Source organism: Anolis carolinensis, unplaced genomic scaffold, assembly GCF_035594765.1.
Source record: "Anolis carolinensis isolate JA03-04 unplaced genomic scaffold, rAnoCar3.1.pri scaffold_13, whole genome shotgun sequence".
Taxonomy (NCBI): Eukaryota; Metazoa; Chordata; class Lepidosauria; order Squamata; family Dactyloidae; genus Anolis; species Anolis carolinensis.
In genome coordinates, this window is record NW_026943824.1 from 3289160 (window position 1) to 3314827 (window position 25668).

Sequence of the window (25668 nt, forward strand, 5' to 3'; positions counted from 1 at the left end):
TGGGAAAAGCTGTACCCGGAGCATATTAGAGAAGGTAAACTAATTCCAAATGGGAAGCTAAATCCCTCCATCGCTGTAGAAACAATGGAAAGGAAAGCACTTGAAGCAATTAGCGGGAAGGAAGCAAAGCTGCCAGAGGAGCATTAAAATGTGTCATCATCATAAAGCCGGTGGCTGTTATAGTAATGGAAGTATTCACTCTGCAACGGCACAAAGGCAAAAGGTGTCATGTGCCATTTGCTAAGAGGTTGCCGAAGGCTTTCATGGCCAAAATCACTGGGTTGCTGTGAGTTTTCCAGGCTGTCTGGCCATGTTCCGGAAGCATTCTCTCCTGACGTTTCACCCACACCTATGGCAGGCATCCTCAGAGGTTGTGAGGTCTGTTGGAAACGAGGCAAGTGGGGTTTATATACCTATGGAATGATGTCCAGGGTGGGAAAAAGAAAGTACTCTTGTCTGTTTGAGGCTAGTGTGAATGTTGGAATTGTCCAGCTAGATTAGCATTGAATAGTCTTGCAGCTTGGTCGAGCTTGGTGGGAAAAAGAAAAAGCATTCTCTCCTGACGTTTCACCCACACCTATGGCAGGCATCCTCAGAGGTTGTGAGGTCTGTTGGAAACGAGGCAAGTGGGGTTTATATACCTATGGAATGATGTCCAGGGTGGGAAAAAGAAAGAACTCTTGTCTGTTTGAGGCTAGTGTGAATGTTGGAATTGTCCAGCTAGATTAGCATTGAATAGTCTTGCAGCTTGGTCGAGCTTGGTGGGAAAAAGAAAAAGCATTCTCTCCTGACGTTTCACCCACACCTATGGCAGGCATCCTCAGAGGTTGTGAGGTCTGTTGGAAACGAGGCAAGTGGGGTTTATATACCTATGGAATGATGTCCAGGGTGGGAAAAAGAAAGAACTCTTGTCTGTTTGAGGCTAGTGTGAATGTTGGAATTGTCCAGCTAGATTAGCATTGAATAGTCTTGCAGCTTGGTCGAGCTTGGTGGGAAAAAGAAAAAGCATTCTCTCCTGACGTTTCGCCCACATCTATGGCAGGCATCCTCGGAGGTTGTGAGGTCTGCTGGAAACTAGGCAAGTGGGGATGAGAAAGAACTCTTGTCTGTTGGCAGCAAGTATGAACGTTGCAATTGGCCTCCTGGACTAGCAGTGAATGGCCTTGCAGCTCCACAGCCTGGCTGCTTCCTATATTGTTGCTGTGTTGCTGACTGTTGAGAATACAGAAATGCTGGACCACGCTAAACAACCACCACGTCAGATGACACAGAGAAGCCACTGAAATCCACAAGCATGTGGATCATTTCAACCATGAAAATGAACAAAATCAGGACAGTAAATAAAGAATAACACTCAGAAAACAGGGGAACTCCAAACAGGAAACAATCAGGGCCAGCTATCTATTTATTTAAAACTGGACTGGACTTCAAGGCTACATATTTCGTTCTGTTTGTCTTGGACATTATTCCACAGACATAAGGAGGGTTTACTATCTGAGGGTTTACCATCTAGGGGAAATCTTGCTTGGTCAGGTTGAACAGTACTGAATAGCCTTGCTGCTTGCAAGCCTGGCTGGTTCCTGCCTGGGGAAATCCTTTGTTGGGAGGTGTTAGCTGGCCCTGGTTGTTTCCTTTCTGGAATTCCCATTTTCAGAGTGTTGCTGTTTATTTACTGTCCTGGTTTTAGAGATGATATTGTTCTGTATTATTATACCACAGTAATTTTAGATATTATATTTGTTGCCTTGGAGGGAGAGAGAGGCCCAGGCAGCTGAGGCTGGGAAGGTAGGGCCTTTGTTGTTTTGTCCGGCGCCAGCGCCGCAATTCCATCACTCTTTTATATATATACTAGCTGTGCCCGGCCACGCATTGTGGTAAAGTGGGGGTGGTATTGGTTAAAAGTTGTTGTGGAATTTTTATTTGACGTTATTTGTATTTTTTAAATTAATTTTATTGTAACTTATCTTTTTTATTTATTATATTTTATTATTTTGTTGTATTGTTTTTAGTTATTTTGTTATAGTATTTGATTGTATTAATTTTTTTAGTGTTTTTTATTATTTTTATTGTATTATTTGTATTATTTTATTTTTTATTCTTTTGTTAACACTGGGCTGAGTGGGTTGCTAGGAGACCAAGTGGGCAGAGCTTTACCTTCTAAGTGCCAGCAATTGGATAAAAACAATTATTTCTCTCCCTCTAATTAGGACTTTATTTTTCTTTGCTTTTTGTTGTATCAACCTAGAGGCGTGGATGATGGGTTGTGTTGTCAAATTTCGAGGCTGGGGGGCTTGTAGTTTTGTTGTTTTGTGGGTTGCTGTGATGCCATCACTCTTTTATATATAGATAGATAGATAGATAGATAGATAGATAGATAGATAGATATAGCGAGACAGTGCAAAATGCAGTGTACATAATATTAGGCCACAGGTCGGGATGTTTTGTATCTTTACATGGTTTTATTGTATATATGCGTAAGTGTGTACGTATTGTATGTTTTACATGTTTTGATATGGTCAAAAGTGACTAATCAATAAGGAATTGTTGTTGTTATAGATAGACAGATAGATAGATAGATAGATAGATAGATAGATAGATAGATAGATAGATGGCATGTCCGATCGATGGAAAAAATGTTTCAATTCTCGTTTCTAAAGTAGAGGGTGCCGGCGCTTCGATATAGAAAGTATTTCCGAATTTTTCACCCAAAAATTTCGGATATTTCCGAAAATTCGTAATGATTCTAAATGTTTCTAAAATGGCAGATGCGCATGCGCAGTCTCCAAAAAAAAAAAAGGAAACTGGGGGGGACTTTTACAGGGCTCTCCCGCCCTCATTTCTTGAGCTATCCTCATCAAATTTGGTACAGTGGGAGATCACATTCAACACTCTTTGCTCAACAAATTGCAGAACATTTCCTGTCTTTTATGATTTTTTGGGGGAAAAAATTAACGAAACATTAAGACACATTTAGAGAATGGGCCAACGATGGTTCAAATTACATTGCTGGTTGCGCCCAGGGACAACGCCTCGGAACTCAATTCAAAAAGCGAGAACAATCCAAAATAATTCCGATATAATAATCAAAACGATTTTTTTGGACAACCCTAATAGATAGATATAGCGAGACAGTGCAAAATGCAGTGTACATAATACAATAGAAAACTTTGCATTTGTCATAGTTTTCTATTGTATAATGTACACTGCATTTTGCACTGCCTTGTTATATATGCCAATAAAGGCTTGTTGGATTGGATTGGGTATCGGATTGGCTTTGACAATCACTGACGCCTGGAACCCTTTTGCCCCTTTGCTGCGCCTTTTCTTAAGATGCGTACGACATATTTCTGTCAAGTTTCAAGTGACTTCAGTTCCAGGCATCTGGGAATGGAAGCCCAATTTCATTTTCTTCTCTGGGAAAGCACTTTCGTCCTCATTTGGTCCACCACCGCCTTCTTTCCGACAAGCTATTGTCCTGCGGATCTTGAGAAATCCTAACCAGGCGCAGCGGGGACAGAGCATTCAAAGCAGAAAAGGACAATGTCTCATTCATCAAGGGAACATCAAGGGCTCCGATGCCTGCCTAATTGCGGCAGATAAACGTCCGTCGTGCCCATCACATGCAGAGCAAGAGCGGCCTTTCGTCTTCTTTTTCTGACAGTTTGTGCCACTGCTTTCTGACCTTTTGTCCAGCGCATGAGGTTTCAGAGTCTCCGTGCGGCTCATTACTCGTAGACTCGCAGAGTTGGAATGATCCATGCGCCATTGAGCTCGACTCCCTGCTCAGTGCAGTTTCTAGATCGAAGGAAGTTGTCATCGTAGGCATCGCTCGTGGACAAATATGATTGCCTTCCAAGTGTAGAGTCTGTAGATGATCGTATAGACCTATTCTGGATCCATATGTTATTTTGCAGTGAGGACATCGTTTTTCCAGATGGAAGGCAATATATATATTTATTTATTTATTATAAACGTTACTGTCTTTTGGACTGCTTTTTCTGTCAATTTGTTGTAAAATGTGATGTTTTTGGTGCTTAATTTGTAAACTCATAACCTAATTTGATGTTTAATAGGCTTTTCCTTAATCCCTCCTTATTAGCCAACATTTTCGCTTATCCAACGTTCTGCCAGCCTGTTTATGTTGGATAAGTGAAACTCTACTGTATTTATTCCTTATTTATATTTTATTTATTTACCATATTTCTATCCCGCCTTTCTCTACCCCGAAGGGGGCTCAAGGCGGCTTTACATAAAATATCTGAAAAATATGCACCATGATAAAGGTTCAAAGCATAGCATCATATACATAATAATGTTAACAATAATACAATTAATAATACAACTGATGACCAAATTCAGTCAGCTGTAGTGCCACACAGTCGTAACTTACAGAGTATAAAGATTTATAGACTGCAGTCATCCAGATTTAATGCTTTGAATCTTTATTGTGGTGCATATTTTTCAGATATTGTTTAGAATAGACAGGAAGCGGGGAGGTAATGGGGCTCCATGCAGTCATGCCAGTGGCCACATGACCTTGGAGGTGTCTACGGACAACACCGGCTCTTTGGCTTAGAAATGGAGATGAGCACCAACCCCCAGAGTGTGAGTAGATCAATAGGTACGGCTCCGGCGGGAAGGTAACGGCGCTCCATGCAGTCATGCCAGTGGCCACATGACCTTGGAGGAGTCTACGGACAACGCCAGCTCTTTGGCTTAGAAATGGAGATGAGCACCAACCCCCAGAGTGTGAGTAGATCAATAGGTACGGCTCCGGCGGGAAGGTAACGGCGCTCCATGCAGTCATGCCAGTGGCCACATGACCTTGGAGGAGTCTACGGACAACGCCAGCTCTTTGGCTTAGAAATGGAGATGAGCACCAACCCCCAGAGTGTGAGTAGATCAATAGGTACGGCTCCGGCGGGAAGGTAACGGCGCTCCATGCAGTCATGCCAGTGGCCACATGACCTTGGAGGAGTCTACGGACAACGCCAGCTCTTTGGCTTAGAAATGGAGATGAGCACCAACCCCCAGAGTCAGACACGACTGGACTTAACGTCCGGGGAAAACCTTGACCTTAACCTATCAGTTAGGGGTTGATGTTGTTGTATGAGTGCGCCTCCCAGTGTCCAGAGCTGGAATCAACCCTTCCCAGGTCAGTCTTTGCTTCTGTCTTGGTGGAAACAAACCCCAGCTGTCACCACAAGAGGGCGCCATCGCACAACACGTTCACTCTTGCTGGAGCTTCACAACTGGCCCTTCCACACAGCCGCGTAACCCAGAACATCAAGGCAGATAATCCATGATATTTGCTTTGTAATGGTTCAGTTCAGAGCCCCTGATGGCGCGGCACATTAAAGTGCTGAGATGCTGAACTTGCAGGTTCGAATCCAGGAAGAGGAGTGAGTGCCTGATGTGGCCCCAACTTCTGCCAACTTAGCAGTTCGGAAACATGCCAATGTGAGTAGATCAATAGGTACCGCTCCGGTGGGAAGGTAATGGCACTCCATGCAGTCATGCCAGTGGCCACTTGACCTTGGAGGTGTCTACGGACAACGCCGGCTCTTTGGCTTAGAAATGGAGATGAGCACCAATTCCCAAAGTGTGAGTAGATCAATAGGTACCGCTCTGGTGGGAAGGTAATGGCACTCCATGCAGTCATGCCAGTGGCCACATGACCTTGGAGGTGTCTACGGACAACGCCGGCTCTTTGGCTTAGAAATGGAGATGAGCACCAATTCCCAGAGTGTGAGTAGATCAATAGGTACCGCTCTGGTGGGAAGGTAATGGCACTCCATGCAGTCATGCCAGTGGCCACATGACCTTGGAGGTGTCTACGGACAACGCCGGCTTTTTGGCTTAGAAATGGAGATGAGCACCAATTCCCAGAGTGTGAGTAGATCAATAGGTACCGCTCCGGTGGGAAGGTAATGGCACTCCATGCAGTCATGCCAGTGGCTACATGACCTTGGAGGTGTCTATGGACTTGGCTCGAGCTGTGGCGCAGGCTGGAGATCAGCTGCAATGAATCACTGCAATGAATCACTCTGACCAGGAGGTCATGAGTTCGAGGTTCGCTCGGAGCCTATGTTTGTCTTCTATGTTAAAAGGCATTGAATGTTTGCCTATATGTGTAATGTGATCCGCCCTGAATCCCCTTCGGGGTGAGAAAGAAGGGAGGAATGTAAATAAAGTAGAGTCTCACTTATCCAAGCTAAACGGGCCGGCAGAAGCTTGGATAAGCGAATATCTTGGATAACAAGGAGGGATTAAGGAAAAGCCTATTAAACGTCAAATTAGGTTATGATTTTACAAATTAAGCATCAAAAGATCATGTTATACAATAAACTTGACAGAAAAAGTAGTTCAATACGCAGTAATGTTATGTTGTAATTACTGTATTTACAAATTTAGGACCAAAATATCACGATATATTGAAAACATTGACTACAAAAATGGCTTGGATAATCCAGAGGCTTGGATTAGTGAGACTCTACTGTACTGTAAATAAATAAATCAAATAAATAAATAATACCACTCCGGCAGGAAAGTAACGGCACTCCATGCAGTCATGCTGGCCACATGACCTTGGAGGTGTCTACGGACAACGCCGGCTCTTCGGCTTAGAAATGGAGATGAGCACCAACCCCCAGAGTTGGACACAACTAGACTTAATGCCGGGAAAAAACCTTGAACTTGACCTACCTACTGGTTCAGTTCACAAAGAGAGTGGAAATATGTCTTTCAATACAGGTTTATTCTATTTTCCTAAGACCTGAACTCATCAAAGTGCCAGGAGCATGGCTAGAAAACTCCCAAACTTCTGTGCATCACTGTATTAAATCGCTTGGTCAAATCATGGGATGCACCGATGGAAAAGTTCATATGCCCTAAAAGTATCCTTTCTCCAGTAGGACGGAAGAAACAGCACGCTCCAGCAAATGCGGATGTCTGGGATGCTACGAAATAAACACAATGAGGTGCGTACACAAGGAACCAATACTATTAAAAGAAATCTCCTGCTGATTTCAAATGGGAGCTTCCATTTGAAGGCTCAGGAGATAAGAGCCCAAAGTTGGCAAACCCACACTTCAAAATGCAAACAGAGTTACTGTTGGCAGGAAAAAGCTTCAATTAGAGTCCTCTTAGGTAAATATTGTCCTTAATGGACATATACAGTAGAGTCTCGCTTATCCAACGTAAATGGGCCGGCAGAACGTTGGATAAGTGAATATCTTGGATAATAAGGAGGCATTAAGGAAAAGCCTATTAAATATCAAATCAGGTTATGATTTTACAAATTAAGCACCAAAACATCATGTTATACAACAAATTTGACAGAAAAGGTAGTTCAGTACACAGTAATGCTATGTAGTAATTACTGTATTTACGAATTTAGCACCAAAATATCATGATGTATTGAAAACATTGACTACAAAAATGCGTTGGATAATCCAGAACGTTGGATAAGCGGGTGTTGGATAAGTGAGACTCTACTGTATATTTATCTATGGTATCAAGAACACAACCTTCCCACTCATTTAAAAGTTGGCAGGGTTTAATTCTGGTATTTTGAGGCTCTCTCCAAGGCTTTGACTCCAAAATACATTCTGCTTTTTGGATAGACTAGAATCCAGAGAAAATCCATGCAACATTCATGGTTTGTACATACTCCTTTAAGTTCCAGAAGCATTCTCTCCTGATGTTTCGCCCCCCTCTATGGCAGGCATCCTCAGAGGTTGTGAGGTCTTCTGGAAACTAAGCAAGTGGAATAATGTCCAGGGTGGGAGAAAGAACTCTCGTCTGTTGGAGGCAAGCGTGAATGATGCCTGCCATAAAAAGGTAAAGGTTTTCCCCTGACGTTAAGTCCAGTCATGTACGACTCTGAGGGTTGGTGCTCAACTCCATTTCTAAGCCCAAGAGCCGGCGTTGTCCATAGACATCTCCAGGTCATGTGGTCGGCATGGCTGCATAGAGCAGTACCTATTGATCTACTCATATTTACATGTTTTTGAACTGCTAGGTTGGCAGGAGCTGGGGCTAACAGCGGGCGCTCACTCCGCTCCCCGGATTTGAACCTGGGACCTTTTGGTCTGCAAGTTCAGCAGCTCAGTGCTTTAACACCCTGTGCCACCAGGGGTCCCATAATCTATGCCTGCCATAGATGTGGGCAAAACGTCAGGAGAAAATGCTTCTGGAACATGGCCATACAGCTTGGGAAACTCACAGCAACCCACTGTTCTTTCTTTCTTTCCTTTCCTTCTTTCCTTTCCTTCCTTCTTCCCTTCCTTCCTTCCTTCCTTCCTTCCTTCCTTCCTTTCCTTCCTTTCCTTTCTTTCTTTCCTATCTTTCCTTTCTCTTTCCTTCCTTTCTTTCCCTTCCTTCCTTCCTTCCCTTCCCTTCCTTCCTTCCTTCCTTCCTTCCTTTCCTTCCTTTCCTTTCTTTCTTTCCTATCTTTCCTTTCTCTTTCCTTCCTTTCTTTCCCTTCCTTCCTTCCTTCCTTCCTTCCTTCCTTCCCTTCCTTCCCTTCCTTTCCTTTCCTTTCCTTTCCTTCCTTTCCTTTCCTTTCCTTTCCTTTCCTTTCCTTTCCTTTCCGTTCCTTTCCTTTCCTTCCTTTCCTTTCCTTCTTTCCTTTCCTTTCCTTTCCTTTCCTTTCCTTCTTTCCTTTCTTCCTTCCTTCCTTCCTTCCTTCTTTCCTTTTCTTGCAGCACATCATCCTACTGTGATAAGAACATGCAAAAGTGCTTAAAAATCAATGGCGCACTTTGCAAAGAGTTGCTAAAAGGCGCACCAAGGGCAATGCGGAGACGTGTCCTTAGCATGACATCCGTGTAGACTTGTGGCAAACCTAGAGATTGAGTAAGTGTTTCCTAGGCAAGGGATTCCTTTCCAGAGGTGGCTTTGGCCGTTATTTCCTCTGGAATATAGCCAAAGACACTTGATGTATATATTATATTATTAGCATAGCATAGATATGCAATATACAGATAACAGATAGGTAAGCGTGATAGGATAGGCAGATTTGAGCTGTTGTAGATGGCAATTCCTATTACGATAAATGACATCTCTTATGCATTTTGTTCAGGGTCATTCTGGATATTGATTGTACTCAGATGAAATGACACTTTTTTACGGCTCGGGTTAAGACAAGAGACAGAGAAGCCCATGACGTCTGCTTTGTTCCAGGACTGTAACGTCTGGCCACGTTTTTGGAGCAGAAGACCATGCTCATGAGGACATTTGAGGAGCAGACCTTATGGCATTGCCTCCATCCTTACTTTATTTTTCTGCAGCTTTCACAGTAGGGGAAGGAATGACTTATCCTTTTGGCAACACAAAGTATTTGGGAATGGTGGGTCTCGAGTAGGCCTTACAAAAGACATATTCCTCCTTGACTTTTTCCACATTTCCTAACAGCCTACCAGGGCCAGCTAACACCTCCCAAAAAGGGATCCCCCAGGCAGGGAGCAGCCAGGCTTTGACGCTGCAAGGCTATTCAATGCTAATCAAGGACGCCAGTGGCTACATTCACACTTAAAGCAGGCATGGGCAAACTTCGGCCTTCCAGATGTTTTTGGACTTCCTTCCAATTCCTAACAGCCTACCAGGGCCAGCTAACACCTCCCAACAAAGGATTCCCCCAGGCAGGAAGCAGCCAGGCTTTGAAGCTAAAGGGATATTCAATGCTAATGAAGAAAGCCAATTGCAACAATCAAACTTAAAGCAGGCATGGGCTAATTTTGGCCCTCCGGGTGTTTTGGACTTCAACTTCCACAATTCCTAACAACCCACCAGGGCCAGCTAACACCTCCTAACAAAGGATCCCCCAGGTAGGGAGCAGACAGGCTTTGAAGCTGCAAGGCTATTCAGTGCTAATCAAGAAGGCCAATTGCAACAAACAAACTTAAAGCAGGCATGGGCAAACTGGACTTCAACTTCCACAATTCCTAACAGCCTACCAGGGCCAGCTAACACCTTCCAACAAAGGATTTCCCCAGGCAGGAAGAAGCCAGGCTTTGCCATTCAATGCAGGCATATAAACCCCGCTTGCCTAGTTTTCCAACAGACCTCACAACCGCTGAGGATGCCTGCCACAGATGTGGGCAAAATGTCAGGAGAGAATGCTTCTGTAACATAGCCAGGAAAACTCACAGCAACCTGGACACCATTCAAATTCAGTACATAGACCAACAAAGCAGAGGTGGCTGGGTTGTATTTCCACCCTTTGTTTTTTGCAAACCCAGTTGGGACATTCCTGCCTTGTTTTCCTGGCTTCTGAACTCAGATGCCTTAAATGGCATTTATATTTCTGGATGCAGAAGAGCGGAGTTGGCACTCGGGCCTCGTTTTTTCCTGGCTCCAGCGCCTGGCTCGTAAAAAAGTAGAGAAAAGAAAAGACCAGCCGCACTTGATCTCACTGAAATTCTTCAACTGACTCATTGCAAATGCATCCATCTGCTCAGGCCTGCCTCAAGGAGCTGGTATTAGGAAAAGGCATTTGATTTATTATAAGCTTGAACTTATAACTTGCAGACTGGAAGATTGCAGGTTCGAATCCGGGGAGCAGAGTGAGCACCCGCTGTTAGCTCCAGCTTCTGCCAACCTAGCAGTTCGAAAACATGCCAATGTGAGTAGATCAATAGGTACCGCTCCTGCGAGAAGGTAACGGCGCTCCATGAAGTTGACAGACCCAGTTTTTTGAACTGAACACGCCTACCTGTATTTTATCATGTGTTTTATGAATACTGATGTGAGGTTAATAATAATTTTTAACTGATTTATATTGCACTGTATAATTTTTATATATGCGTTTTATTGTCAGCCGCCCTGAGTCCCCTGTTGGGTGTGAAGGGCGGGATATAAATATTGTAATAAATAAATAAATAATAAGTCATGCCGGCCACATGACCTTGGAGGTGTCTACGGACAACGCCGGCTCTTCAGCTTAGAAATGGAGATGAGCACCAACACCCAGAATCGGACACGACCGGACTTAACTTCGTTTCCAACACAACCTCCAAGGATGCCTGCCATAGATGTGGGCGAAACGTCAGGAGAGAATGCTTCTAGGACATGGACACACAGCCCGGAAAACTCACAGCAACCTTGCAGTCCCCAGAATTCCTCGCAATTGTTGTGGTGCAGGCTGGTTAGCAGCCAGCTGTAATAAATCACTCTAAGAGGTCATGAGTTCGAGGCCAGCCCGTGTAGTTAGAAATAAAATATAGCCCCTGCTCGTTGCTAACCTAAGCAACCTGAAAGATAGTTGCATCTATCAAGTAGGAAATTTAGGTACCACTTATATGTGGGGAGGCTAATTTACGACACCATAAAAATCACCCAGCTGCCGTTGGAATGAGGAAGTGCCGTTACAGTGGATGATGAAGCAGCTGCTCCCTCTGTGGCCGGAATCAAGCATTCCCTCAGGAAGCTGGAGCTGGAGAAGGTTTAAATTGCCTCTGCGTCTGTCTCTGTCTCTGTTCTATGTTATATGGCATTGAATGTTTGCCTTATATGTGTACAATGTGATCCGCCCTGAGTCCCCTTTGGGGTGAGAAAGAAGGGAGGAATATACTGTAAATAATAAATAAATACGAACGAAAACTGCTGGGACTTGCAGTCCAAAGGGCAACAAGGGTCCCAGTCTTGGTCTGCAATAAAAAAGAACAAGTTATAATCTTGGTAGACATATGAAATAACGGCACAAAAACAAACACAAGGTAGTGAACCCTTTTACTCTCTCTTTTCCACCGCAGGGTTCGTATTAAATATTTCAATATATTAATTCTTCTTTCTTTTCTTCCCATGTTTTGTCTTTTTATAAAAAAAATGCACTTTGTAAAAAATCATCCGCATAGGAGCAAAATGTGGTAGGGCAGGACAAGAAAAAACAGGGCAACCAAAGAAGAAGATTCAAGGATGGTGAACTCAAGCAAATAGGAGAACAAACGGGATGCTTGAGCATTTCACCATCAATAAGAGAAACTCTTGCATTTGACAAATAAAAATACATACAAGGTTGTTGTATGTTTTCTGTGCTGTCTGGCCATGTTCCAGAAGCATTCTCTCCTGACGTTTCGCCCACATCTATGGCAGGCATCCTCAGAGGTTGTGAGGTATGGAAAAACTCAGCAAGGAAGGTTTATATATACAGTAGAGTCTCACTTATCCAACGCTTGCTTATCCAACGCATTTTTGTAGTCAATGTTTTCAATATATAGTGATATTTTGGTGCTAATTTCGTAAATACAGTAATTACTACATAGCATTACTACGTATTGAACTACTTTTTCTGTCATATTTGTTGTATAACATGATGTTTTGGTGCTTAATTTGTGAAATCATAACCTAATTTGATGTTTAATAAGCTTTTCCTTAATGCCTCCTTATTATCCAACATATTCGCTTATCCAACATTCAGCCGGCCCGTTTACGTTGGATAAGACTCTACTGTATATATATCTGTGGAAAGTCCAGGGTGAGAGAAGAACTCTTTGTCAGTTGGAGGCCAGCGTTAATGTTTCAGTTAATCACCCTAATTAGCATTGGAAAGGTTTGTCTCTTGCCTGGGGCGCATCCTTTGTTCAGAGTCATTAGCCGTCCTTGGGGCTCCTCTGCCCTCAGAGTGTTGCTTCCCATCTACTGTTCTGATTTTTGAGTTTTTTTAAATACTGATAGCCACCAAACGCAGCAATGGCCAAACACAAGTCAAAGAACATGAAAGGCACTGCAGACTATCTCAACCGGAGAAATCAGCCATAGCAGAGCACCTGATGAACCAGCCTGGACACAGTATATTATTTGAGAACACAGAAATGCTTGACCACTCCAACAACTATCATGTCAGACTACACAGAGAAGCCATTGAAATTTGGATAAAGATTGCTCATCCCCATAACAATCCTGTATCTGTGACCATTCTTGTACCGGTTTGCACTTTTTACCTTTCTCAACTTGATATAGACACAGCAGGGTCTACTCCCATCCCAATTTGCACTTCCAAGAATTTGCAGCACTTTTATCAGTCACCTCGTGTTTACAATATTTATATGGTGCACCTTACCCAGTCTACTTTTACAACCTCTCCGTTTTAATCCATGTTTTTATTAGTTCTTGTCATTTGTTTTTATTGGCTAATGTTTACATTTTTATAATTGTGCATGTTTTTTGTCTATTGTTGTGTTTTATATTGCTATTGTTTTTATTCGGGCTTGGCGCCATGTAAGCCGCCCTGAGTCCCCTTTGGGAAGATAGAGGCGGGGTATAAAAATAAAGTTATTATTATTATTATTATTATTATTATTATTATTATTATTATTATTATTATTATTATTATTATTGAAATTCACAAAGCATGTGGACAACAGAAAGGAGGAAACCATGAAAATGAACAAAATCTGGCTACCAGTATTTAAAAACTCAAAAATCAGAACAGTAAATAAGAAGCAACACTCTGAGACATGGGAACTAGGGGCAGCTAACAAAGGATGCCCCCAGGCAGAAAGTAGCCAGTAGATGAAGCCATTCAATGCAAATTAGGGTGATTAGCTGCAATATTCACACTGGCCTCCAACTGACAAGAGTTCTTCCCTCACCCTGGACTTTCCACAGATATATATATAAACCTTCCTTGCTTAGTTTCTCCATATCTCACAACCTCTGAGGATGCCTGCCATAGATGTGGGTGAAACGTCAGGAGAGAATACTTCTAGAACATGGCCAGACAGCCCAGAAAACATACAACAATCCTGATTAGCTACAACATTCACGCTGGCCTCCAACTGACAAGAGTTTTTCTCTCATCCTGGACTTTCCATCTATATATATAAAAGGGTAATGAAATTTCGGCCTAGGACAAAACAACAAAAATGCACATCCCAGAAACACTAAACTTGGCAGCACAACCCCTCATCCATGCCTCTACGTTCATACAACAAAAAGAAAAGAAAAACAAAGTCCTAATTAGAGGGAGAGGAAGAATTGTTTTTATCCAATTGCTGCCAGTTAGAAGGCTAAGCTCTGCCCACTTGGTCTCCTAGCAACCCATCCAGCCCAGGGAAAAAGCAGAGTTAGGCCTCACTTAGGCCTCTTCCAAACTGCCTATCAAATACAGATTATCTGATTTTAACTGGATTATATGGCAGTGTAGACTCAAGGCCCTTCCACACAGCTATATTACCCTTTTATAATGGACTTAATGTCAGGGAAAAAGCTTTACCCTTTACCTTAACTACCACCAATTCCTTAATACAGTAGAATCTCACTTATCCAACACTCACTTATCCAACGTTCTGGATTATCCAACGCACTTTTGTATGCTTTCAATATATCGTGATATTTTGGTGCTAAATTCATAAATACAGTAATTACTACATAACATTACTGTGTATTGAGCTTCTTTTTCTGTCAAATTTGTTGTCTAACATGATGTTTTGGTGCTTAATTTGTAAAATCATAACCTAATTTGATGTTTAATAGGCTTCTCCTTAATCCCTCCTTATTATCTAACATATTCGCTTATCCAACGTTCTACTGGCCCGTTTATGTTGGATAAGTGAAACTCTACTGTACTTTCATTTCCCATACCACCATACTTCGCCACAGCAACGCGTGGCCGGGCACAGCTAGTAGATATATATAAACCTTCCTTGCTTAGTTTCTCCGTACTTCACAACCTCTGAGGATGCCTGCCATAGATGTGGGCGAAACGTCAGGAGAGAATACTTCTAGAACATGGCCAGACAGCCCGGAAAACATACAACAACCCTGTGATCCTGGCCATGAAAGTTTTGACAATATAGAAGGGCAAGTTCCACTGTGTTCAGTTTTTGAGCAAGTTCTCCGGCTTTGGATAACCGAAGAGGACAAAGTCTGCCTCGTACAACTTGTAGAGCTGTTGCCTCCACGCCACGGGGATTTTGGCAAACCAGTCTTCCTCCCAGCTGCTGGCTGTCCTGTTCCGGTAACTGGGAGGGAAGCGGAGGAGATGGTCCACCTTGAGAAGCTGCAGGAGCTGAGCTGCGTCTTCGTCCAATGTCTCCAACTTGCCGACAAAGTCGTACTCTATCTGGCAGGGGTGACAGAGGCGGTAGACCTGCCTCCAGTGTTCGTTGAAAGGGGCCATCTTCTCTGTCCGAGGGTCCAGCAAGTACTGGATGAAGTCCGAGAAGGAGACCCGGAGTCCGGCCTCGAAGGCCTCGCTCACCGAGGTGGGGAGGCTGGTGAGGTTGGAGTAGAGCTTCAACATGGGGACGGCAAAGCGCCGGTAGAACTCCTCGTTCTCCAGCTCGAACTTGCTGCGGAAGGCCGAGATGAGCCGCACGAAGGGGTCTCGGACGAAGAGGAACTTGGTGTACTTCTTCAGCTTGATCTTCATGAGGTGCCGGGAGAACTTCCCGTAGCGGCGCCAGAACTTGTTGAAGGTGAAGTGGGTGCTGGTGTTGTGGACGTGCTCGCGGGGGATGTCCAAGGGGTCGGCGTAAGGGACGCCTTGGTCCATCAGGCTCTCGCTGAGGACGATCATCACCCGCTTCCAGTTGGTGCAGGCCACTTTGGGGACGTAGCAATAGATGACGCCGTGGCGGTCGTCCACAATGAGGTGGTTGAGCTCGTAGTTGGGGATGTCGTCGAAGGAGCGCTCCTTGGTCGGGAAGCTGAAGCTGGAATTGGCACAGAGCTCCCGCAAGGTCCTCCGCCGCTCCGCCTGCAGCTTCTCTTGGTCCAGGATCAGCCTGGCGTCCCGGGTGGACCAGTCGTAGCCTCGGACGTTCTCCTCCAAGTTGCCCGCGATGGGGTGGCTGGAAGCTTGCAAGAGCGGCCGCTCTGTCCTTTGGCCAAGCTTGACCGGGCTCCGTTTCAGGTCAGAGCTCAAGAGCGTCTCCAGGAATTCGTCCACCTCGGCCAACGATTGCTGCCTGTCCCCCTGGATGGCCGTGGGGAGCGCGCCGTGGGGCCTCGAGAGGGTGGTGTGGAGGTAGAAGTGAGCCGTGCCCACGTTGTCCCAGTAGACAATGATCAGCAGGATCATGAAGAGAGAGCCCACCACCACCGACAGGCGGAAGAGTCGCGCTTTGGTCATCCTGGCCGGAGACGCCATGCGCTACTCCATGCTCAGCTCACCTCCAGCTGGACCGGAAAAAGCGGAAACCCAGCATGGCTGGTTGTGGCACAGTTTGGTTCTGCAAGAGGAACAAACAGAATATTAAAACTATACTCCCAGGCAAAATTGTTTGGATAATAATACAGTAGAGTCTGACTTATCGGAGCCCTGGTGGCAAAGTGTGTTAAAGCACTGAGCTAGTGAACTTGCAGACCAAAAGGTCCCAGGTTCAAACCCCGGGAGCGGCGTGAGTGGCCGCTGTTAGCTCCAGCTTCTGCCAACCTAGCAGTTCGAAAACATGCCAATGTGAGTAGATCAATAGGTACCGCTCCGGTGGGAAGGTAACGGCGCTCCATGCAGTCATGCTGGTCACATGACCTTGGAGGTGTCTACAGACAACGCTGGCTCTTGGGCTTAGAAATGGAGATGAGCACCAACCCCCAGAGTCAGACATGACTGGACTTAACATCAGGGAAAACGTTTACCTTTACCTTATGTTTAAAGTTGTTGGAAATAGCAACCTAGAATCATAGAATCGTAGAGTTGGAAGAGACCTCACGGGCCATCCAGTCCAACCTCCTGCAAGAAGCAGGAAAAACCTTCTTCAAGTCTCCACGAGTTATTTGTTATATAATCCGACAGTGAAAACAACCGGACACACATTTCCCATGAACTCAGCCTGGAGTTTTCCAATAGCACAAGTTGCCAAAGGAAAAAAAGGCTCCACCTTTTTAGTACGGTAATAAAATGTACGGTAAGTAGCCCAAGGGGCAATTTTATCAAGAACAGGCATGAAAAAAGAATGTTGCCCCACCATCAGGCTGCATTCCATCGCCTGCCATTTGCACCCATCCAAGGAAGACATATTTCCCCAAAGTTTCAGAGACTGGCATTGCTTTATATGGGGCCTGGGGCTCTTTGCTTGCAAAACATGCTCCCTTGAAGCACCAAAGGACAGTAAAGAGACAGTTCTAGCCCAAGGCAACTTCTGGGGAGACGGCTCAGATCTCCCTGGCCGACCTCCAATGCCCAAACCACAATACGACACTGGCTCTTTATGCACTGTGGCCAGTGGAAGGGGGAAAAAACAGGAGAAATCATTTCACTTGAATTCGGTCAATACATCCCTATGTGTTGCTACGTTCCGCTCCCATTTTAAGCACAGGCCACTTTGGAGACACACTGTGCTGCCGGAAAGATTTTGGTGCCATTTTGGGCAACCATTGTGTTCTTAAGCAAGAAAGACCTCTTGAAAGTTGAAGACGGGTGAAAACAACAGGTATAAAACCTTCCCCACCATTTATTCCCTTTCTTCCTCCTAAGCCAGTGATGGCCAACCTATGACACGCGTGTCAGCACTGACACGCCTAGCCATTTTTGCTGACACGCTTCCGCATGCAGATTGATTGGATGACTAATGTCTTTTGTGGCCAAATTTGGTGTGATTTGGTCCAGTGGTTTTGTTGTTTACTCCATAGGAATTATGCACATTACATTTATATATAGATATAGATTATTATATCATTCTATTATTATTATTATTATTATAGTATATTATCATATTATTACTATTATATTATTATATGATTCATTATTCATGACTACATTGAAACTAGAATAGAGAGAAATCAGCATGGAAACTGCAAGAGGTACCATAGATTGTTGTACGCAAAGATTTTTTTCCCAAGCTTTGGCTCAGTCTCTTTGATACACCTCCAAGAATCTTTGAGAGCAATTCCAGCCTTAACTCTCCCTGGAAGCCAAAATGATTAAATGGAGGCTATCAAACTTTGGACGCTTTATGGTAAGATGCGGCACATTAGAAATGCGTGATAAAGCAGGAGATAGTAGGTAAAGACCATCTTAATTTTGGATTTATTTAACCAGGGAGGCAATGGCTCAGAGTCTGCAAGACCTGAGCAGTCTTGGGATGATCACAAATCTGTGAGGTAGATATGCAAAACTAGTCCATGAGTCCACAGGGGTATGGAGATCCAAGGGCCACAAAAACAGTCTTATAGAGGCCAAAGTGTGCCCATTGCTATTCCAATCCACATGCATTATCCTATGTACCCCAGTCTGCAAATGTGAGTAGATCAATAGGTACTGCTCCAGCGAGAAAATAAGGGTGCTCAGTGGCCACATGACCTAGGAGGTGTCTATGGACAACGCCGGCTCTTCGGCTTAGAAATGGAGATGAGCACCAACCCTCAGAGTTGGACACGACTAGACTTAATGCCAGGGGGAAATTTTTACTTGTACCTTATTCCAACCCACACACCACATTATCCTATGTATCCCAATCTGGGGAAGGAAGAAGCTGCACAGATCAATTTTTTCCTCTCATTGGACTTATTCCAGTCACCGAACAGGATGGATTTGCTCAGGCTTTGTTCCTCTGTTTGAGCGAATCTCATCAATGATGTGGGGAGGAAAATATGTAAACAGATAGAGAAAAACAAAACCATTGCTGGCATGTGAACCGGCCGCAGGAACCGCATCCGCTTTGAGGAAGAACACAAACTGACTGCATCTGTCAAGTTGCTGCATCAGGACAAAAAAAACCCCACAAAGCCTATAAACATTTCATGTGTCAAAGCCTTGGAGGCACTCGCAACCATGTTGTAGTAAAGCAGAGACAAGCAACCAGGCACTTTGCACAGACTACAGTTCCCACATGCTGCAACCAAAATGGCAAATGGTAAAATTGTGGAAGGTGCCATTCAGAATATTTGGCGCTTTTAGGGCTACATTAAGAATGTTCACCTTAACTAATAGCCAATAGCAATTTATTACGGTCTATGACCAGAATATATGGAAATGGGCACAGGTGCCCGAAAAGGGGAATCGCAGTTCCCATAAAAGTCAGATAAAAGAACAAGTTAAAAACATGCTATGATAAAAACAAATTAAAAGCCGACTATTAGCAGGGTCAGCTAAAAGTAAATATCGATCCACTAAGGGGGATAGAGGGAGCATTTGCAGTATTTCAGTTATAACAGATTGCTCTGGCTACAGGCCCTGTGGGGTCAGTCATCGTCCGTCTGATGGAAATTGCTGCCACACAGAACCTGGCGACACTATAGGTTATTGCAGAACAGGAGTCTGAGAGCAGCAGAGAGGTGTAGTATCTTTCAGTGCGGCCTGGATGTTTTAAAAGTCAAGGAGTGATGAAATTGATTTTAATATCTCTATAAAACATACACTGGAGGAGCACGTGCTCAATAGTTTCAATATGGCCAGACTCACAAGGGCATAGTCTCTCCGGAGCAGGGGTCTTCCGATACCTCCCCACCTTACCTAATAGAATCATAGAATCGTAGAGTTGGAAGAGACCTCACGGGCCATCCAGTCCAACACCCTGCAAGAAGCAGGAAAATCTCATTCAAAGCACCCCCGACAGATGGCCATCCAGCCTCTGATATGTCAACTAGTCATGTTGGATTGAAGGTTCTGGGACTTGCAGTTCCAAAAAGTAACATTTCACATACTCTGATGATACATAGTTCCAATGTATCATCAGGACAGAGTATCCTATCTGAACTGAGACTGGGCTTGGACTGCAGTTCCCATAAACTCAAGCCAATTCAGTATCCTTCTTTCTTCCTCCAATGACCAGAAATAGTATAAACTGCAACCACAACCAGCAACTTTCCCCAAGGTGTCTCTATATAGGAGTTGTAGCACTAACATTTTCAGACAGAGAAGCAAAAGATCTTGCAAAACTACAACTCCGGGCTGTGGCACAGGCTGGAGAGCAGCTGCAATGAATCACTCTGACCAGGAGGTCATGAGTTCGAGGTCCGCTCGGAGCCTATGTTTGTCTTGTCTTTGTTCTATGTTAAAGGCATTGAATGTTTGCCTATATGTGTAATGTGATCCGCCCTGAGTCCCCTTCGGGGTGAGAAGGGCGGAATATAAATGCTGTAAATAAATAAAATAATAAATAAACTCCAAGGATTCTATAGCAGTTCAAGTGGTGTCAAACTGCATTCATTCTACAGTGTAGATATACCCAACATGAACATGGTTTAAATGTGTGATGGGAGCCAGTTTTTCAGAGCTGTGGACTCACTCCTTCTAGGAGACAGTGGCCAAAGGGATTCAGTAGAAACCTTGTAGGAAAAACATAAAACTGAATGAGAGGACTCCACAGACGGTTGTCAACAAGCAAAAAGCACTAAGATGCCATTTCACAGACTCGGCTGGGACAAACTAGCCACAGAGTGTTCTCTCAGCAACCAAACCACAGCTAATCTTGGTTTCCAGGTGCAGGTGTAAATATAATCCATGTTTGCAAGTCGACATTTGTCGCCCTAGTGATGTGGGTTTGTCTGGAGGAGAATTGGAACATTTTGCATTAGAATACGTTATTTGAGATTTGGCTCTGGTTCGTCACCAAAACTTTGCCAACTAACTTCAAACCTGATTCCTGCTTATCGTGACAGCATAAATGAGAGAACTCCAAGTCACACTATTACCAAGAACCTGACTCAGGGCTTGAAGATTGAGAGAAGGCACGGCTTTCTTGGTGGAATTTATCCATCTGTACTGAAGTTTTTATTTATTACCTTCCACCTTTGCAAGCACAATCCTAACAAATGCTTAGGCAAGACCCTTAAATATCTTTGCACTTGCCCAGGACAGTATGGGTTTCTGTTATGCTTGAAAGGCACTGTGCCTTTCAATCCATTTGGGAGGCTTTCTGCCATGTTTTGGGACACAAAGCTCCCCAAAATCATATGATACAAGTGTGGTTGGTACTTATGGAGAAAGATTTAAAGGGTCACCAACATGACAAGTTGCTTGTCATGCTTGTTACTTTACTTTGTGCTACTGTTTTGAAAATATCCCTTTTAGGATTGGTAACAAAAGAGCATAAAAGTTGCAAAAACAAATTCCTCGAATAGCTCTGAAGAAGCACATGATTCTGTGCCTGAGATCATAGAGGGTTGTTTTTGGTGAGATTAGACAACCCTGGGCTCCATAAACAAGTACTATAAAGCAGTTCTTCCAAAATAACAGTCAAGTTACTGAAAATTATCAAAACCAAAGAGAATTTTTCCAGTGTGATTTTCTGGGGCAATTACATGACCCATCTCCATTATCCGTTATGGAATACTGGACTGAATATCTCAATTCAAAGCCTTTGAAGCCAAGTGAGGTTTCTTTAGCACACTGAATAGTTGAGTCTAGAGTCTGTCTTTAAAAGGTCAGCTTTTAAAGGCAAGAGAGATGAATCAAGGACTTCATGGAAGCCTTCTTAGATTCATAGGTATTTGACAATATTTGATCATGGCCAAATCACTTTGGAGAGTTGATGCTATTCTGGCCAAGCATTGCGAATATGCCAATGTGGCTTGGTATGAGGATGGTGAAATTGTAACTTGTTGCAGCAGTTGACGGGAAGAAGTGCAAAGGAGGAGTTATGTCACACTTTAGGGAAGTTATTCCCGCAACAACGGTGGAATGGCCAAAAGTAACTAACCACAAGGCTAGGACTTTTCTTCTCTGTTGTAAGTTGCTACATGGCCATTCCGGTCGCTGTTATTACATTTGTAATAGATGGAGACACCTGTAAGAATGTTCTATTCTTTGGTAACCTCTGGAACTGTTGGTTCTCCAGATGTTCTGCACCAGGAATTGTGTAAACCAGCGACAACTAGAGAGTCAAACATCTCATTCCCATGCTTCTTATGCTCCCATTTCTCGGTTTTGAGGAATGGAGAGTTTGGAATGGCCTTTCAAATCCTTGGTTAAGAGTCGTTAGCTGCCCCTGGTTCCCATGTCTGGAACTTCTCTATTTTCAGAGTTCCAGACAGGAGAACCAGGGGCAGCAAACAAAGGATGTTGGGAGGTGTTTCTAGTTTCCAGCATAATAGTAATAATAATAATAATAATAATAATAATAATAATAATAATAAGTTTATTTGTATCCCACCACCATCTCAAGGCGGCTCACAGAAATATCAAATGCAAAACAATAACAATATACAATACATCAATAAACAATAATAATAAACAGCTCAGCAGTTTAACCCGCTGCACCATCAGGGACTCCCTGTTTAGAGTCCCTGATGGTGCAGCGGGTTAAACTGCTGAGCTGCTGAACTTGCTAACCGAAAAGTTGGCAGTTCGAATCCGGGGAACGGAGTAAGCCCCCGCTGTTAGCCCCAGCTTCTGCCAACCTAGCAGTTTGAAAACATGCAAATGTGAGTAGATCGATAGGTACTGCTTCTGTGGGATGGTAACAGTGCTCCATGCAGTCATGCTGGCCACATGACCTAGGAGGGGTCTACGGACAGCGCTGGCTCTTTAGCTCTCTCCTGATGTTCCGCCCACATCTGTGGCAGGCATCCTCAGAGGTTGTGAGGTATGCTTATAATGTGCACTTTGCTAATCTATTATTACAACCTCACTGTTTTTAAATTCTATGTTTTTAATAAGTGTGTTTTTATTCTTTTTGGTTAATGTGCAAATATTACAACTGGTGCATATTATTGTTTATTGATGTATTGATGTATTGTATATTGTTATTGTTTTGCATTTGATATTTCTGTGAGCCGCCTTAGGATGGTGGTGGGATACAAATAAACTTATTATTATTATTATTATTATTATTATTATTATTATTATTATTACTATTATGCTGGAAACTAGAAACACCTCCCAACATCCTTTGTTTGCTGCCCCTGGTTCTCATATCTGGAACTCTGAAAATAGAGAAGTTCCAGACATGGGAACCAGGGGCAGCTAACGACTCTGAACAAAGGATGCCCCCAGGCAGGAAGAAGCCAGGATATGAAGCTATTCAATGCTGATTAAGGTGATTAACTACACATTCACACTAGCCTCCAACTGACAAGAGTTCTTCCCTCACCCTGGACTTTCCACATATATATATATATATATATATATATATATATATATATATATACAGTAGAGTCTCACTTATCCAACATAAACGGGCTGGCAGAAGCTTGGATAAGCAAATATGTTGGATAATAAGGAGGGATTAAGGAAAAGCCTATTAAACATCAAATTAGGTTATGATTTTACAAATTAAGCACCAAAACATCATGTTATACAACAAATTTGACAGAAAAAGTAGTTCAATACACAGTAATGCTATGTAGTAATAACTGTATTTACGAATTTAGCACCAAAATATCACGATATATTGAAAACATTTTTTTAATTTATGTATTTATTTCAATTATTTATACTCTGCGCTTCTCACCCGAGGGGACTCAGGGCGGCTTACAAGTGGCAATTGATGCTGTTACACTGTTATACAATGAACTAAAGTGTTAAAACAGTTAAAACAGTCATAAAATACAATATACAAAGTTTAAAACAATGCAAAGTGCTTATGCCATTCATCCACCAGACCTTATACCTTATCACGATATATTGAAAACATTGACTACAAAATGTGTTGGATAATCGAGAACGTTGGATAAGCGAGTGCTGGATAAATGAGACTCTACTTGTATATATATATATATATATATACTTATCCAACATAAATGGGCTGGCAGAAGCTTGGATAAGCGAATATGTTGGATAATAAGGAGGGATTAAGGAAAAGCCTATTAAACATCAAATTAGGTTATGATTTTACAAATTAAGCACCAAAACATCATGTTATACTAGCCTCCAACTGACAAGTTTTTCTCTCGCCCTGGACTTTCCACAGATATATATATAAACCTTCCTTGCTGAGTTTCTCCATACCTCACAACCTCTGAGGATGCCTGCCATAGATGTGGGCGAAACGTCAGGAGAGAATGCTTCTAGAACATGGCCATACAGTCCAGAAAATATTCAACAACCCTGATTAACTACAACGTTCACACTGGCCTCCAACTGACAAGAGTTCTTCTCTCACCCTGGACTTTCCACAGATATATATATATAAACCTTCCTTGCTGAGTTTCTCCATACCTCACAACCTCTGAGGATGCCTGCCATAGATGTGGGCGAAACGTCAGGAGAGAATGCTTCTGGAACATGGCCATACAGCCCAGAAAATATTCAACAACCCTGATTAACTACAACATTCACACTGGCCTCCAACTGACAAGAGTTCTTCTCTCACCCTGGACTTTCCACAGATATATATATATAAACCTTCCTTGCTGAGTTTCTCCATACCTCACAACCTCTGAGGATGCCTGCCATAGATGTGGGCGAAACGTCAGGAGAGAATGCTTCTGGAACATGGCCAGACAGAACGGAAAACATACAAGAACCAAGGTCAAAAGAGAAGGCCCATCTTTCCAGTTGGGAAGAAAGCGACAAGGGAGACAAAGGGGTCTGTCTGTCTCCAAGGCTCTTGTGCCAAGCTGGAGTGGGTGAGATCCCCAGAGAAATGGTCACCTCACCCACTTCCCCCTCCTCCTTTTCCGAGGGCGAGGCTGGCACCCACGTGGGGATCTCGGAGGGGGAAACAGGGGGGTCTAGAAGGTCCCCAGGCTCTTCCTCCAAGGCTCTTCTTACCCATTACGCACCGCATTTTACGCACGGCTTTTTACGCACCGCTTCTCCGGCTCCGCCCGCCTCTCCTGCTGCTTCTCCGGCCTCGTCGAGGGATGCTCGGGTCCTCCCGCAACCGAGGCCCCTCCCGGGCCCCGGCCAGCCCCACGGCTCCTCCCCCGTCTCGCGAGAAAGACCCACCACCGAAGGAGGAGGAGGAGGAGGAAGGCTGCAGAGGAGGCTGAGCTCTCCAAATGCTCCGCCCGCCGCCTTCCAAGAGGGGAGAGGCCCACAGACACCCTTTTCCCTCGGCTAGGAGTTCGGATTTGGGGGCCACCGAATCGGAGAGACTCCAAGAGTCGAATCCCTTGCTCCAGGAAGGATTTCCAGCTCCAAAGGGGTGCAGGGGATGCAAACCGCATCAGAGGATGCAAACCCATGCAGGGGATGCAAACCCATCATCTCCCTTCAACTGTGGTGCCCAAAATTGGACACAGTATTCCAGGTGTGGTCTATTCTGCCTTGGTCAGACCACACCTGGAATCACACTGTGTCCAATTTTGGGCACCACAGTTGAAGGGAGATGTTGACAAGCTGGAAAGCGTCCAGAGGAGGGCGACTAAAATGATTAAGGGTCTGGAGAACAAGCCCTATAAGGAGCGGCTTAAAGAGCTGGGCATGTTTAGCCTGCAGAAGAGAAGGCTGAGAGGAGACATGATAGCCATGTATAAATATGTGAAGGGAAGTCATAGGGAAGAGGGAGCAAGCTTGTTTTCTGCTGCCCTGCAGACTAGGACACAAGGGAACAAGGGCTTCAAACTACAGGAAAGGAGATTCCACCTGAACATCAGGAAGAACTTCCTCACTGTGAGAAGGGCTGTTCACCAGTGGAACTCTCTCCCCGGGGCCGTGGTGGAGGCTCCTTCCTTGGAGGCTTTTAAGCAGAGGCTGGATGGCCATCTGTCGGGGGTGCTTTGAATGCGATTTCCTGCTTCTTAGCAGGGGGTTGGACTAGATGGCCCATGTGGTCTCTTCCAACTCTACTATTCTATGATTCTAGAGGAAGAAATGGCACCAAGTCCCTGAGCTAT

General features: G+C 44.0%; 1 protein-coding gene across 4 annotated transcripts; it reads right to left on the bottom strand.

Annotated features, from left to right (window-relative positions):
• Positions 1 to 11716: 11716 nt before the first annotated feature.
• On the bottom strand, positions 11717 to 24794 carry chst12 (carbohydrate sulfotransferase 12). 4 transcript variants are annotated; one of them, XM_003226052.3, is made up of 2 exons: positions 24641 to 24794; positions 11717 to 16178 (listed from the first exon to the last, which is right to left on the bottom strand). In XM_003226052.3, exon 2 carries the CDS (start codon positions 16094 to 16096, stop codon positions 14822 to 14824), a length of 1275 nt encoding a protein of 424 aa, XP_003226100.2. In that variant the 5' UTR covers positions 16097 to 16178; positions 24641 to 24794; the 3' UTR covers positions 11717 to 14821. The 4 variants fall into 4 exon arrangements, with proteins under 4 accessions (XP_003226100.2, XP_008116920.1, XP_008116921.1 ...); XM_008118713.2 differs by having other exon boundaries at positions 24613 to 24768; XM_008118714.2 differs by having other exon boundaries at positions 24602 to 24768.
• Positions 24795 to 25668: the final 874 nt, after the last annotated feature.

Coding starts and splice junctions, on each gene's coding strand:
- chst12 (XM_003226052.3), bottom strand. CDS start 16,096: ATGGCGTCTCCGGCCAGGATGACCAAAGCGCGACTCTTCCGCCTGTCG.